Source organism: Lepisma saccharinum, chromosome 13 (genome assembly GCF_977018435.1).
Source record: "Lepisma saccharinum chromosome 13, izLepSacc3.1, whole genome shotgun sequence".
Lineage (NCBI taxonomy): Eukaryota > Metazoa > Arthropoda > Insecta > Zygentoma > Lepismatidae > Lepisma > Lepisma saccharinum.
In genome coordinates this window covers 16,963,409-16,980,768 of record NC_139241.1, presented here as the reverse complement: position 1 = coordinate 16,980,768, position 17,360 = coordinate 16,963,409, and the positions used below count along the sequence as shown (strand labels likewise).

Below are 17,360 nucleotides of genomic sequence, written 5' to 3'. Positions count from 1 at the left end.
TTTCATTATATGTAGTAAATGGACCACTTTATATATCAAGCCACACAATGACAAATCAAAATGAAGAAGAGAAAGAAATACAAAGATTGCATTGATATATTGAGTATTACCGGTAGTTACAGTACAATCTGTAGAAACCTACTTTATACGATGTTGGGTGGGCACCTGAGCCACTTGAACAGGTGGAAAAAATGCAGCTACGCTTTAGACATTTGACACAGTTGAGCTGCGAAGTGTGATTCGGTTTCTGTGTTCAAAGGGGCAGAAACCACCTGAAATGTATCGTGAGTTGTGTGCAGTGTATGGTGACACATGCATGACATTCACAAGTTCTGGACGGCTTGACACATCCCACACACAGAGCAATGTTGACGCTGTGGAGGCATTGATTCAGGAGGACCGGCGGTCAAAAATCCAAACAACAGTGGGTACAGTGGGCATTTCATATGGCAGTGCATACTCCATCATCCATGAAGAACTTGGGTATCGCAAAGTGGCAGCGAGATGGGTCCCCAGACAGCTCACACCACAGCATATGGAGGACCGTATGGGATATAGTTTTGAGAATTTGGGAGTATGATGAACAGGAGTTCCTTTTCTTCTGGTTATTTATTATTGAATAATCATACATTATTCCTTCAATAATAAATAACCAGAAGAAAAGGAACCTTCAGCACAGAGTCTCCGTGCCCCTTCTCCTCCAACAGTTCAACTCTTGCCATAAGGAAGCCTGCTTCACTCTGCTTCTCCCCTCCATGCGGGAGTCGCAGGTCTGCTCAGGCTCTTTTGCCCATGGTTCCACTATAGTAGAATTTGGTAACATATTTTAGCCCTAATTACTATGTACTGAACACTCATAAAAAATTACAAGAAAGTGGTAAATTCCAATGTAGTAGGTTTCAATTTTTTTACAGCCAAACGGAAATGTATTCACAAAAACAAAAACTGAAATATACATTTGGAAGTACATGTATTTCACTATCTTCCCACGAGATGGCAGGTGTGTGCACCTCATGCACGCCAAGAGGCAGTTGTTTCAAAATGAAATTCCTCAATTACTTTTTGATAGAGCCATGGTACCTGTCATTAGGGCATCTGACTATCATGCGAGAGACCCGGGTTCGATAGGGGAGAACACCAGTTACAGACATTTGTTCGAAGTTCAATGCAGGGCATGTAAATGTCTTTGAGAACCAGGATTGGGTTTATCTTGCCATAAGGAAGCCTGCTCCACTCTGCTTCTCCCCTCCATAACTTCCCTCCCCTATCTGTTGAGTTTCCCTTCTTGTTGTTATCTTTACATGCACATGGGGCCAAAGGGGCACTTGCTACCCTGAGATTTATGAAAAAAAATAATATAGTAATATAGTTCGAAAGGTGAAATTGTAGCAATATTTTATCAAAAATAATATTGTTTCTCTAATTTGCACTGATTAATTACCATATCCAACAAAATGACAAGAGGACATTTTTACCAGACACATTAGAATCAAGTTTACTGCCATGACTATGGGTGTGCGAGATGGGATAGGAAAGGGGCATGGAACATCCCTACATTCGGGACTGAAAAAAATTGCCATTTTCCAACTAGGCCAGGAAATTTTAAAAATATCCCTGCACGGTGAAAATCTCAAATTGTACACCTATTCCCCCCATCATTCAAAGGATTGTTTTTGCACTTTTGGAATAAGAACTGTTGTTTTCAAGAAATTTCAGATGATTACAGTGCAAAAAATACCAAGAATACTTTTAAATATGATCCTTTCGAATTTATAGATTGTTCTGGATCACAGTCAGGATTTGAATATGGCAATCCACATGCCATCATTTTGAATTACTTTTTTAAAATTCTTTACAGTACCCTTCGGCTGGTAAAGGAGTCCTTATTAAGTGACCTTTGTTTGATTTCTGTGTATCGTGAAAAAGTACAGGAAAAGAAAGATATATATGTGCATATTAAATATGGTTGTGGTGCTTGTGGTAACTATGGAATGTTCACAAACTTGTAAGCTCTAATTACACTGTGCGACAATGAAAATTGCCGCAGAACAAAAACATGTGATTCCTATGGAGTTCAGTGCCCTGATGACGATAGTGAAAACCGTTTTTCGCTATCACCTAAACTTTTCTCTGGAAACGCAATTTTATCAGCGCACGACTGCATGTTATTGTTGTCGTGGCGCTTATCAGCACAGCCTGTTACTAGGGCTTGACAGTGCATAGGGTAGGGGGTGGAGAGGGTAGGGATAGATAGCCACTTGGTTGAGGAATAGTGGAGTCGCAGTTATTTGCATCAGTCAGTTGCTAGTGTCCTGCAGTGTGTGTAGTGCAAAACCCCTAACGTGAAGTTGTGCGTGTTCGCGTGTTTCTTGTGTTCAGGGATGTCTAGGAAGTGTGTTAATTCACCAAAACTTTTCTGTTGTGTGTGGTGACTTTACGACGGAAGTCCCAAAGACATCTCATTTTCCCGCTCGTCAAAGAGGCGTAGAAGTTGTATTTTGACTGAAAGGTAGATTAGGGTAAGTGTTGGTCACCACAGAACTGTTTCTCACGTTGCTCCCGCTATTTAAGAGGCTGGTTGCATGGAACCCACCCATCTATGCCATTTGCCATACCACAGTTGTGGAGGGAATCTAGAGACCACATAACAGATTGCTACTTTAGTTTAACAAAAGTAACAGGAAACTCAAGTAAATCAAAACACACAATGTCATATCCAAATTTGGAATCTGCAATGTGCCCAGTTCCGCATTCTGATTCTCTCCCGGTTCCAAAACCACCAGCAGAATGGACACTGGAAGATGAAACAGACGATGGAAGTGACCAACCAATAGATCATGAAGATCTTGATTACACGCCATCTACATCACAGCCCCAACCACAGCCATTTTCACAGGCAGAATTAAACGATCTTGTAAGAGATCTAAATATTTCAAAAAGGGAAGCAGAATTGCTTGGGTCTCGTCTTCAAGAAAAAAAAACCTGCTACAACCAAACACTAGTATATCATTCCGTAAACGACAGCTTGGTCTTTCCACTTTTTTCTCAATGGCAGAGAGTCTGGTATATTGTAATGACATAAATGGGCTGCTTACAGATTTTGGAATGATTCACAATCCAGAAGAATGGCACCTCTTCATAGAATCTTCAAAACTAGTCTTAAAGCTGTTCTCTTGCATAACGGAAACGAGCAACCTTCGATACCAGTGGCCCATTGCGTTCACTTAAAAGAACCCTACGAGAACATGAGACTACTTCTGAAGCATATTGGCTATTCGAACCACAAATGGAAAATCTGTGGTGATCTCAAAGTTCTGGAACTTGTGCTGGAAATTTAGACTGGTTACACAAAATTTTTGATGTCTCTTGTGTCACTTGGACAGTCAGGCAAGGAAAGACCATTAGGTAGTGAAACAGTGCTCTCGAGAGAAAGCTTCAATCCAGGTGAAAAAAACGTGTCGCATGAACCCCTTGTTGAGAAAGACAGTGTGCTGTTACCACCGATCCATCTGAAATTGAGCTTCATGAAGAATTTTGTGAAAGCAATGGAGAAAGATGGCAGGGGTTTTCAACTTTTACTGCCAAATTTCCTGCGATTAGTACTGCAAAAATTAAAGAAGGTATTTTCATTGGGCCTCAGATTCGTGACTTGATGAACTACAACTTTTAAAGAGTTGCTGACAGATACTGAGAAGGCAGTTTGGCTTGCCTTCAAAGATGTATGCAACAATTTCTTGGGTAACGTTAGGTCTGGCACATGCTGGACTGTTACAAGGCTATGGGGTGCAATGTGTCTTTGAAAATAGATTTCCTGCATTCTCCTTTGAATTTTTTCCTCACCTAATCTCGGAGATGTGAGTGACGAACATGGTGAGCGATTTCACCAAGATATGCCTGCCATGGAAAGATGATATAAGGGAAGATGGTCATCAAACCTTTTGACTGCTGGACCCTCTTACAAGAAGTTTCACCATCCACCCACAAACGGAAAGTTTCCAGGTCACATTTCTAACTTATAAGTACATTTCAAGCTTTTTGCACCTGTACAGTAATGGAGTCGTTTCCAAGTGTCGCGATAGTTGCTACTTTGTTCTTCATGAATTACAATATGTTGCTAACTATGAAATATAGAGTAAGTGGTACTTGTGGCATATCTTTTCCAGAAAAATTGGTGGGCCTCCCCCATGGTGCAGTGGTAGCATCATTGCCTTGTAATCAAGGGGTCCCGGGTTCGATACCCGGTGGAGGCACAAGTGGTTCGGATCCCACTTTAAACTGTAGGTCCAGTCCCGATTAGCCTTACTGTGCACAAAGTGGACTTAAAACAGCAACTCAAACCAAACCAACCAGAAAAATTGGTACGTGATAGAAAATTTCTGATTTCATTTTCGTAATCAGCATATTTGATTTAGTAAAGAACACCTTCTTTCATTTCGCGGCAAGACACAAAGTTCAAATTTGTTGCACTGTGTTATCTGATATGAAATATTTACCAAAGATAATTATTGTTTCCTTCACTTTAATGAACATAATCAAGTGAGGGCATTGGGTTTTGCCTGAGAAAAATTCTCCAGCTCATGGTTGTAAATCATCTTCTTCCTGAATTAATATAATGTTCCAAAGTAGACTCCAGTCTGTATTCAAGTACATTAACATTGGAAATGCTGTTGTAGTCTAGCACAGATAAACACAAGTCACAACTTGTGTGTGGTTTAACAGGTTCTTTCGAAAAATGATGCTTAGGGCCCATTGCCAGATTCTTTCTCAGGGTTGTCCAAAGAAATTGCATTAAAGGGATAAAAGCACTGTCCCTGCATGATGCAATTTTTCAAATCCTATGACTTATCCTTTTACAAACTCACAGTCTGTAAAGTAGGGACAGTGCTGCATAGCAGTTGAAAGTGACGTGCATCTTCTACTCAAGACAGCTGGTGGCCACGATGCTGTATTTTTTAATCATGTGAGTTTTGTCCATTTAACCATCTTTTATTCTGCTTTTATCCTTTTAATGTGATTTCTTTAGAACTTGTTAAACCACAAGTAAGAAGTGACTTGTGTTTTATTTAATAATTGAATAACATGTGAACCTTTAAGAAATTACTTCACCAGTTAATAATATTGTCTGCAGTGTATATTATCCTGTAGCTTTTAATCTCTTTCAGGATGCTCTGCAAACGTCAGCAGCTCACTATCAGATTATGCAACAGCAGCTGTCGGACACAATTGCTGTCATCAAGGCCTTGAAAAACAATGGAATAGAAGAAGGAATGGTCGGATCCATTATGAAAGTGAGTGAATCTTGTTTCTTTATACATGGGAGGTAGAAATGGTTTGCCACCAGTAAACTACAGGTCAAAGTAAACAATTTATTTTATACTGCTTTTCTCCAGTCTTACTTGAAACTTAGTCATAATTATCAAAAGGTACAAATCTTATGTTGAAAATGAAATGAAACCATGAAAATTTTGTTTTCAAACATGTCTTTTAGGTTTACTTATCTTATGTGGCAAACAGTTGTTTCTCTTTCTTTCTCTAAGCTACTGTACACATGCTCACCACAATTTATGCTCTTAACCATACAAACATCACTGTTTGTCGACTTCCGTTGCAGATTGGTTAGCATAGCATGCTATGATGCTAAGGGCCCCAGATTCGAATCCCAGCCTGGGCATGGGTGTTGTTCATCAATTTCATCATTCATCCTCATCATTCCGATAGCCAAAAGAGGGAGAAAAGTGACGTAAATAACAAAAACCAAATCATACATCACTGTTTTTATTGCTTTTGCTACGGTGCCTAAAATTTGGATAGACTGGAAGGTGAACATTTCTGATAGGTTACAAATTGCATGAAATGAGTGATGTGAGGAGTTCTTTTATTGTCACAAGACAATTTCCATTCTCAATGAGGCTCATAACGGTGATTCAGATACTACTTTAAACTGTAGGTCCAGTCCTGATTAGCCTTTCTGTGCATACAGGATTGAGTGGACTTAGAAACACCTAATCGCTGCCACTGCCTAGAATTGTCCTAATATGGCTGCATTGCGACTGTACCAGATTACATTTACATGACACTTCTTTATGCCCGCATGTGTGTGTCACTCTCCGGCCACTAGCACTATTGGAACATTTTTCAGGACGCCCCTCGTATATGAACTTTCAGAAGGTGTTATTACCAGTGTGTTCCTATTTTCATGTTTGGTTAGATAAATCAGGTACCTATACAATGAAATACTATAAATTGTTTGCGTTAAATTTCTAATACCTACATACCCTTTTAGTCAGCAATAATGGTATAACTGCATGTTGTCAGTTTCACAGCATTTCACTTGGATATACTGTACTGAAGCAGAAATCCCATTGATAATGTAAGAAAATATGACACTTTCTTTTGTACAATTCAATTGTTTCACTTATATGGAAGAGTTAAGTTTGCTTTACAAAGAAGAGAGAAGTAGTTTTATGCATAAAAAAATGGTTCTTGCAATCAGAGGGTTCCAAACCTCAGTGGAAATATCAACATATAATACCGAGAATGGATAAGGAGACTGACAAATTACAAAATGTATTTCTTAATCAATCACACTTCACTCTAATCTAATTTAATCTTAACTTTAAAAATAATCAAGTATTTTATTTTAAACTTACTGTGTATGATAAAATTCCGTAATCCTTCCCTAGCTTGTGAATTGTAATAATTTTCCAAATTCACTATTTTGCAGTTTGAATTCAAATCATAGAGAATAGAGAAATTAAGTCAATTTCATAGAATATAATATTGGTACTTAACAAATCCATGCCTGGATCTGTATGAGTTTATTTCCATTTGCTAAAACATCGATTTAGTTTAGTTTGTAATTGTCAGGGAAAATTGTAAATTTTGTCGTGGAAAACCTGCAAAGTCAGGGAATTTCATTTCTGCTTATGTGTAGCCACCCTGAATCACTTTCCCTCGATTTAATTGGGATTCTTTTTCCTTTCTTTCTTCTTTCCCTTTAGATTGTAGCACCACTTTTAGTTTATCATTATATGTAATCCTGCTTGTTTTTGCAGCTCTGTTGTACCTCTTTCATCAATTCACAATATTCAGAAATTCTCAGTTTTAGTGACTATTGTACCAAATACGAGAGGATATCAAAAAGTAAAAGTAAATTGCTCCCCTGTGCTTTGCACCAGGCCATGAAGGCATCTTGGGGGTGTGGAGTTAGGGCCCCACACTTTCTAGATCACAGCCGAAGGTGGGGGTGATGTGATCAGCACCATGCCCCTTGCTGCCTTTACTCCCCAGAGTTACCTCCAGGTACCCACTTTATACGATGCTGGGTGGGCACCGGAGCCACTTGAACAGGTGGAAAAAATCCTGGTTCTCCCCTATCGAACCCGGGTCTCTTGCATGATAGTCAGATACCCTAATGACAGCTACCGTTGCTCTATCAAAAAGTATTTGAGGAATTTTTTACAGCCAAACAGAAATGTATTCACAATAACTAGAAATATACATTTGGAAGTACATGTATTTCACCATCTTCCCAAGAGATGGCAGGTGTGTGAACCTCACGCACGCCAAGAGGCAGTTGTTTCAAAATGGCAGCCACGCTTGAGACGTTTGACACAGTTGAGCTGCGAAGTGTGATTCAGTTTCTGTGTTCAAAGGCGCAGAAACCACCTGAAATGTATCGTGAGTTGTGTGCAGTGTATGGTGACACATGCATGACATTCACAAATGCCTGTAACTGGTGTGCGAAGTTCAACGCAGGGCATGTAAATGTCTTTGATAAACCCAGTTCTGGACGGCTTGACACATCCCACACACAGAGCAATGTTGACGCTGTGGAGGCATTGATTCAGGAGGACCGGCGGTCAAAAATCCAAACAACAGTGGGTACAGTGGGCATTTCATATGGCAGTGCATACTCCATCATCCATGAAGAACTTGGGTATCGCAAAGTGGCAGCGAGATGGGTCCCCAGACAGCTCACACCACAGCATATGGAGGACCGTATGGGATATAGTCCTGAGAATTTGCTCCGGTACCATAGGGCTGGATATTCATTCCTCGACTGCATTTTTACCAGGGACAAATCGTGATTTTTTTGTTACACACAATAATTGTTACACCTTTCACTTGTTTAATGCATATACAAGTAACACAATATGGGGACATAATACAGTAAGTACACTGTTCATGTAATGCAAATAAGATAACAAAATCATTATTTGCACAGTCTCTGCAATGCATATGTTCAAATAGAATACGTGCATACTTTTCGTAAGAATTAGCAGAATCTTACTGAGGAGTATGTAACATTCGATACGTTTTCATAGCTATTTATTTAATTTCTTACGTTCATTTATGTAATGAAGGGACCACCAAAGTAAACTTTTTAAAACTAAGAGAGCCTCTTCCTTGTGGGCAAATATAGGTTCGCCTGTAACTGAAAATGGCCAGTCTATGTAGTTGGACTGCTTCACATCTTTATTGTTGCATGATAGTAGTGAAGTCAGTTTCTGCATTAATTTATTCTCGGGCACTTACTCCTTTGATGATTTTTTTCATTGAGCAGTAGAAACACCTGTAAGCAAACTGAATTGATAGTTTGTAATCAACAGTTTGTGTGTTTTTAATTCCACTTATGCAGAGAATAGCTAATCGAGACTGAAGCTACAGTTTAGTGGGATCTGAACCACTGCTTCAACCAGGTTTTTGAAGGCAGATCTAATCCGCAGGTTTGGCCTTGATTACACTTTTAGGCGGTCAACAATCCAAACAACAGTGGGTACAGTGGGCATTTCATATGGCAGTGCATACTCCATCATCCATGAAGAACTTGGGTATCACAAAGTGACAGCGAGATAGGTCCCCAGACAGCTCACACCACAGCATATGGAGGACCATATGGGATATAGTCCTGAGAATTTGCTCCGGTACCATAGGGCTGGATATTCATTCCTAGACTGCATTGTTACCAGGGACGAATCGTGGGTTTTTCATTACACTCCTAAACGAAAGCGACAGAGTATGATATGGAAACACACAAACTCGCCCCCACCCAAGAAATTCAGGGCAACCCCATCTGCATGAAAGGTTTTCCTTACCGTTTTCTGGAATAGTCATTCTTGCTGATTTTGTGGTAAAAGGAGCAACTGTAAATGCATCTGAATATTGTGCTACACTGGATCATCTACGAGCTGCTCTGCGCCGTAAACGTCCAACAAAATCTGGAGGAGGTCATAATTCTTCATTACAATGCTCCTTCCAATGTGGCTGCATCAGTGACGCGAGAAGTCAATTCCTGGCACTGGGAAATTCTCAAGTATTCAGCACACAGGCCAGACCTAGCCCCTTCAGACTTTCATCTGAAGGAACATCTTGCCGGCAAACACTTCAGCTGCAACATGGAAGTTGTGACAGCCGTGCGTCATTGGTTACGTGTCCAGCCGAACAATTTCTACCACATGGGCATTGAAAAATTGGTGTCACAGTGGGACAAATGTATAAATATGAATGGATGTTATGTAGAAAAGTAGAGTAATGTTCAACCTTCAAAATGTATATTTCAGTTTTTGTGAATACATTTCCATTTGGCTGTAAAAAAATTCCTTCATTACTTTTTGATATATCCTCGTATATTAAATTTAGCACCTGTTGAAATGTTACAAGAGAAAGATCCAGTCATTAGAATGAAAACTCATTTAATACTATTATAAGCAGATGGATTGTTCGTACTATGGCTGACACCAATGCCTGTTGTACATTTCATCATTTCAATTTCAATTTTACTTTATTAAAGGGTGAGGTTCAGCCTGCCAGAAAGTGCAGCATCCTGCCTTGTTCCACACTACCTAGACTTCTAGGCACTGTATTTATTGTGCTTTGCAAAGTACATGGTTCATGATCTTGCTGCAGAATGTTCTGGGTTTAAGTATGGACCAGGATATCAGGATTTTTAATCTTCACAAACATACTTGTTGAAGTAAATGGCATTGTTTCCTGCTTAACTGGCTTCCTGGCCCACTGTGCAAAGATGCCATTGGTTGGGGATTGATTAATTTACCATTGACTGATAGAAATTGAAGTTCTTGATGCTTTGCTTCTTTGTGCCATCTTATAATATGAGGGATAAAACAGAGATCATGAATTAATGAAAATTATAACACTGAGGAGACGCTATTTTAAATATTGCCTTCGAGTGCAAGGTATGGTCAGTTTTTTTATGAAATTTTGATCTTTTATTTACCATTAATTGAACTACTAAAATATTATGAAAGTTGTGGTTTGATCATGGTTTACACCTGTGCTTTGACACTTTACACCCTGCTGCCAACCACCAAGGTGTGTCAGTGATGTAGATTGAACAGCACATGTTTTCCAAAAAAAAAATGAAAAGCATCGACATTGGTTCACATCTGTCTGTCTATTGACTTGACAAGCACATACTCATGAGGGGGAGTAGAAGGCAGGGATTTCTCCACAGCTTCCATCTGGAGGGGTGTAAGTTCATATTTTGTAGGTGTGAGTGTAATTTTCGAGCCATAATGACCATAAATTATCCGTTTGTGAAAACATTTAGAGGGGGATGTTGAGTAAGTTTTGCGAATGTGTTGGAGTGTGTGGTTAAATCACTGATAAAAAGGACAGTCAGAATACATATTTTGTTTAAAACACAGTTCACAAGAATGCAAAACAAATGGCTTGTTCCAGAAAATGCTTGAAAGTGACAAATTTGCAAAAGAAAGAAGTAATGAACAATGGGTGGAAACTGTGTAATTATAGCACAAGTGGACCAAAAAATATATTTTGTAACCTATTGAAGAAGATTTTAGGAACTCGTTTAACCAGCTTCATCATCACATTTAAACAGGTAGGAAAATGCTGTTAAATAACAAAATACAAACATACCAAGGTCAGAAAATGGAATGGGCTTGCTGCCCAATGTACTTTGTCAATAGTGCTGCAGATCTATACATATCCAAAGATCATGCATGAGAGAAGTGTATATATATGATGTCCACACATTGTATTCTATTGCTTTATAAGTCAGTATTATAATCTTGTTTTTTTTTTTTTGCATTGTTTCAGAGATTCAATCAGTTGTCGGATACTTCTGGAAATATGGTTAAGTCATTGGGGCATTGTTTAACTTTATTCCAGCAGCAAGAGGAGGTAAGTTGTTATTTATATACTAATTTGCTTGTTTCTTTGTCCTGAGCAATTTTCTGCAACCTTTATGTTTAAAATACCAGAAATAATAGAAATTTTATATGAGGGTCATTCGGCAAGTAACCGCCGTTGTGACATGGCACTAGTAGTAGTTGGCAGAGTGCAACCATTGTTCATAATGCAATCTGTGATTCAGTAAGCTTCCAGCTGTGTAAGTGAGAGCATCGTAGTGCCACACGTGTGCTGGTTATACTGTCACAAAATGTGTGCTGCCATTGAAAATCCTGCCAAATGCGAGGTATGCGGAGTGATAAGATTTCTTTGGGCAAAAAAATCTGTTAGCGGCAGACATTCATCGTGACCGTGGTACGACAATCAATTCTGAAGTTTACTGTAACACTTTGCAGAAACTGAGAAAACCCTTCCAGAACAAACGTCATGGTCTGCTGACATCTGGGGTTATGTTCGTGCATCACAACGCTCGCCCTCACACTGCTTGGCGAAAACAAGACCTTCTGCACCAATTAAAATGGGATATTTTTTTTGATCATCCCCTGTACAGCCTGGGCTTGGCTCCTGATTTTCATCTGTTGACTCACATGGAGAAGTGGCTTGGGTACAGCACTTCGCTGACGAGGATCTTCAAAATGCTGTGACAGGTTGGTTGAATTCCCAGGCGGCCAAGTTTTAAGCAGAAGGGATTTGTAAGTTGGTGAAATGCTGTGACACGTGCTTGAATTTACATGGCGACTATGTTGAACCTTTCAGATGTAAAGTAAAAATTTGTTGTATCTATGCGGGTTTTTTATTTACAGCCAAACGGCAGTTACTTTCCGAATGACCCTCATATTTTATCACCTTAAGGTGCATTTCACTCCAAAGTAACAACCAACATGAGGCAATGTTTGTATATATCCAATGATATGTCATTAGAAAGGAACCATAACAAGCAAATGCAATGTTTCACACCAGAGTGGTGCACATGTCATCTGTCTCTCAGATTAGCCATTCTTTGTTATGGATGCTACTTGTCACCTAGACATGATTGTTGACATACACCTCTGTAGCATCTATGAGGAAGTATCAAAAAGTTTCGAGACTAGTTCTGTAACACGCCAACAGATAGCAGCGCAAGGCTGCACACACAGGCACAGGGAGCACTAACCTTCATAAGTCAGTGTGCCAAGAGACATCGTTCTGTGTACATCGTGAGCAGTGCAGCTGGTGCTTTTTTAACCACGTGCATTACCACGTCTGCGATTTCATCATGGACAGCAAGTTAGAACAGAGAAAACGTGAAATTCTGTGTGAAACTGGGCAAATCCGCCACAGAGACACGTGCGCTTCAAGCGTGGAAGAACATCACAGGAAGACAGCACACTGATGTAGTTCTTGGCAGACTTGGACGCGGTGTTCCTTCTGCTCCTGGGTCTGCAGTCTGGGGACGAACTTGGCAGCAACACGGCGCATGTTCAAATCACACGTGAAGATTGCCTGCACTTTTCCGTATGACACACCGACAATGGTAGCAATGTTGTGGATTGTTCTCCGATGATCCTCATGCACAAGTTGCTGAATGGTTTCGACATTTTCGGGTGTTGTGCTCGTTGGTCGCTCTGATCTCTCGTCATCTTCCAGTGATGTTCTTCCACTCTTGAAGTGTGCGTGCCACTCAAAACACCTCACACGACTCATTGCAGCATCGCCTTACACTTGCCGAATCATGTCTAGCGTCTCTGTGGGGGATTTGCCAAGTTTCACACAGAATTTCACGTTCGCTCGTTGTTCTAACTTGCTGTCCATGATGAAATCGCAGACATGGTAATGCACGTGGTCAGAAGAGTACCAGCTGCACAGCTCACAATGTACACAAGACGATGTCTCTTGGCACTGACAAATGAAGGTTGGTGCTCCCTGTGTCTGTGCGTGCAGCCTTGCGCTGCCATCTGTTGGCATGTTACAGAACTAGTCTCGAAACTTTTTGATATGTCCTCGTATGAGCTGAAGCTACCTATTGGATCAGGCTGCCTTGTGTCTACCTTCCTTGGTGCTGCAGAAAATGTTAACATAGTTGATATAATATACTGTGTATGGGCATAAAATAGTTTCTGATGTCTTAATTTGCTAACCGTACATCATTGTCAACTTGGCTTGGAACCCGTAGTCACCTGAGTGAAGACACTCTGGTATTTTTCAGAAAGGAGAATAGCCTAGGTCTAGTACACACTCTGGTATTTGATGGGGAAAAGTGACAAACAATTATATCTTGTGTATAATGTGCAGTATAATCCAGTTTCAGGAAATGGCATTCTTAGTTTTAGATCGTAAAGCTATTGTCATGCTGATCAAGAGTGAATGACATCATACATGTTCAATGAATCACGTGTTGCTATGTGGACCAAGAGGAGAAGAATATCACTTGTCATGAGTAACCAACCCATACCACCTCCCCCCTCCCCCTCCACTGTGTTTAGCATCCCAAAACTTTCACTCTTTAACCGCCTTATATATTATGTAATAGCAGACTATGAGATCAAAATTATGTTATGGATTTGCAGTGCTCAGGAAGTTATTTTCTATTATTTCTTAACCAACAAATACCACTGATATGAATCCCATGTGACGGGAAGTGCATTCTCGAATTCCGCCAGAATGGCACTGCTTTTCTTGATGTCGCAGAACAGTACATTACAAAGTAAAAAATCGTTGGAATTGGCCTTCAAATTGTTATACTTGGTTTTGTTCATTCCTTCTTTACTTTTTCCAAGAAAACTTCAAAATACCATAGTTCTTTGAATGAAAGATGCCATCGAATCTAAGGTGCACCTGAATTTTTGCCTCATTTTTTCAGAATAAAAAATTCTTCGGATTTAAGGTGCAGGAATATGCACAAAGATGTTTATATTTTAACCTTTGCGGTGTGTATTAAAACATTTGTAGGGTACATGTTTATTTGTTTACAAATACCTATACAGTACTTTACCTTGCAACATCGGTAACTTCTGTATTTATATATTTTTTTTTTATTTAAACATCTATAGGGTACATGTTTTTTGTTTACAAATACGGTATACGGTACTTTGCCTTGCAACATCGGTAACTTCTGTTTTTACAATTTTTTGTGGATTTAAACATCTATAGGACACGTTTATTTTTTTACAACTATGGTATACGGTACTCTACCTTGCAACATCGGTAACTTCTGTTTTTACAATTTTTTGTTTACATAATGATGAAGGAATTGGGAGCATAAAGGTAGAAACATTAATTTGCCTCAAACATCGCTCTGAAGCTCGCAAGTTGAACGCTCATTCACCCCACATTCCACCGGATGCAGAGCCGAGCAACAAGAATTTTCCACTTGGCTCTGCACAGTCAGCAAGGCAACGGCCCTAGCCAGCAGTGAGTGCACCTCCACTGTAAAATTCCATCTGCATCCAGGGATACCCCAGGTGCACAGCTGGAGGTGCAAAGTCCACCAAGTCATGACTCAAATCCAAAGTATAAAACCCCTGGAGACGGTAAATCGATCTCTCACTTCGCTCCAATATCACCACCAAACTGATTGACGAGAAGACGACGACGGCCTGCTGAGAGATCGCGACGTTACGAGGTGGCAACAAGCAAGAAGTCCATAAGCAGTCCGGATTAAGCCAGCCGAAGAATCTGCAGTCCATTTACAATCAAGTCGCCGAATTGCCTGCCGTCTCTTATCGCCACCTTCGATCTCTCCAGCAGGCACCTGTCACCGTGCAACCATTGCCGACGTCAGAAGTCGAGGGCCAAACCTACAGCAAAGGGTGAGTAGCGTTCAACACCACAGGCTCCCAACAATCCTAGGTGGTTAGCTAAGTCAAACAAAACCTATCGTATTTATCTGAGCTACGTCCTGGCATGACTCGATCACATACCTTACCCGATGTCACGCTACATGGTGGAGACGGCCGACTCCACTCCGTGGATTTGCATAGAATTTTAATTTTTTTACGTCACTCAAAATAAACATCTATGGGGTACATGTTTATTTGTTTACAAATACGGTATATGGTACTTTACCTTGCAACATCGGTAACTTCTGTTTTTACAATTTTTTGTTTATTTCAACATCTATAGGGTACATGTTTATTTGTTTACAAATATGATATACCAGCGGCGAAGATATAGTACAAGCAATGCAAGCACTGCTTGCACTATTAAAATATTATTTAATGTACTTAATGTTTTAGCCTTATTTAGTTTCCATCGCAATCGATTTCACAAGATTTTTACGGCTTCCAACTCCTTCAGCAGCCCGTTGCAAGCAGCAAATTCTCTGCTTGCGCCACCAACACTGGAAATCATATGCTCCCAATGGAACATATGGCGAAATCTTGTTGGAGAAATGGGCTTCAACCCTCACAGAAAAGCTGAGCTTCTTAGTGCTTCTTGAAAAGCAGAAGGAAACATTGCCAGCAGACCAATAACTAATGTGTGTCTTCATGAGCACATAAAGAAGATCACAAGGATACTGATAATTAATAATGATAAAATAACTAAAAGAAACCATTATCATTACTCTAAATTCCTTGTAGGTCACTTAAATTACAAATTCTTTTGTATTTCGCAAATTTTAAAACTCGTCAAAAATTTGACATTAGGGGTTGAGGCAATAGGTGGAAAGGGCGAGCTCTTATTTTTCCGGGAAGAGGAATGTCTGTCTCGAATTACATCACCAGTGTTGAGAGCTACAGTGTTGGCAACTTTCAAGTTATTTACACAGTAATTCAAGTGAAATGCTTAACAAATTTTACAAATTCAATAAATTGATGGCTTCTGAATAGAAATTGGGTTGGAAAAAGTATCTGAAACAGGGACTATCTTCTGATATTTACAAACATCACAATCTAAATCGTATACATTGTACACATTAAGATTTCTAATTTTGTGAACAGGGTGTTGTGGACTGATGAAGCAATGTTCACCAAGACGGGCATGTTAAATAGTAAAAACAGTCATGTTTGGGATTTTGCAAATCCACATGCAATTCTCGTGGCACACCATCAGCACAGGTTAGCGGTTAATGTGTGGTGTGGGATAGTACATGACCATTTGATTGGGCCATACGTTTTCCCTGTTCGCCTGTGTGGTGGTACATATCATGCATTTCTTCGTGATATTTTGCCTGAACTGTTGGAGGACGTGCCCTTGGCACTGAGGCAAGGACTATGGTTGCAACACGATGGTGCACCACCACATTTCGACCAAAATGTGCGTCACTTCCTCAATGGCTTTTTCCACAATCGGTGTATTGGTTTGGGTGGGCCTGTGCCGTGGCCAGCAAGATCGCCTTTACATCACTCCCCTGAACTTCTTTGTATTGGGAGAGATGAAACGCCTCGTATACGAAACACGAGGATCTCGTTGTATGCATTAATGTCGCCGCAGCGACGATAGCAGACACCGAGGGATTGTTTGCTCGCACTAGACAATCGTTGATTCGGAGTTGTCATCTCTGTGTGGAAGTTAATGGCAGACAGTTTGAACATTGTCTGTGATGTGGTTCCCTCGGCACCTCCACTGCACACAGTGAGCATGTCGACACATATGCAACCTAGCACAGCACCACCACCATCTTTGTTTTTTAATGTAATGGTGATGTCCACTACGGATATTCGCTTCCTTCTTAGTTATCAGTCTCCACATATCACTTTCCGTGGAAATAACATCTTGCTAACACTTCTCTACCCCCATGACTTCAACAGACCCACCCACGTCCTTTGGGGAATCCCTTGCGCATCAACTTCGCAGAACTGCCATGTGCATTTTTGAATAAAGCATGCCACATTTCTTTTTGGAACGCCCTTCGCCACGGTCATATGGTTGGCCGTTGTGCCACTATTTCCTTGTAAACATAATTTTCCCACTTCAATAATTCTGGATGGGTGCCGTTTTCGGCATTTTGTCACATGAACTTTTGTGTTTATTTTCACTTGTAGAATCTCCTCGTAAGCATTGGAAACGAACTTTAGTAACACCCTGTTGAGTGTCAGTTTCCAGAAAGCCCCGCACTACATTGGCTAACTGGCTGAACTCCAGCCTGGCTCGAATTATCCTAAATTCGTCGGTTCACGCATGGTGTCTGGTTAAGTAACAGGTGCACAAAGACGACATATACATACATTTAATGTCTACAATACATATATACGAAGGACTATACA

At 40.2% G+C, this 17,360-nt stretch overlaps 1 protein-coding gene across 4 annotated transcripts in view; it reads left to right on the top strand.

Annotated features, from left to right (window-relative positions):
- Nucleotides 1–17,360, top strand: part of LOC145997188 (oxysterol-binding protein-related protein 2) — a 284,976-nt gene that overhangs the window by 34,330 nt on the left and 233,286 nt on the right. For all 4 annotated transcript variants that reach the window (XM_083133909.1, XM_083133910.1, XM_083133907.1 and 1 more), the window contains exons 9-10: nucleotides 5,163–5,288; nucleotides 11,083–11,166. In XM_083133909.1, the coding sequence (XP_082990035.1) occupies nucleotides 5,163–5,288; nucleotides 11,083–11,166 (210 nt within the window). The remainder of the gene's footprint in view (nucleotides 1–5,162; nucleotides 5,289–11,082; nucleotides 11,167–17,360) is intronic.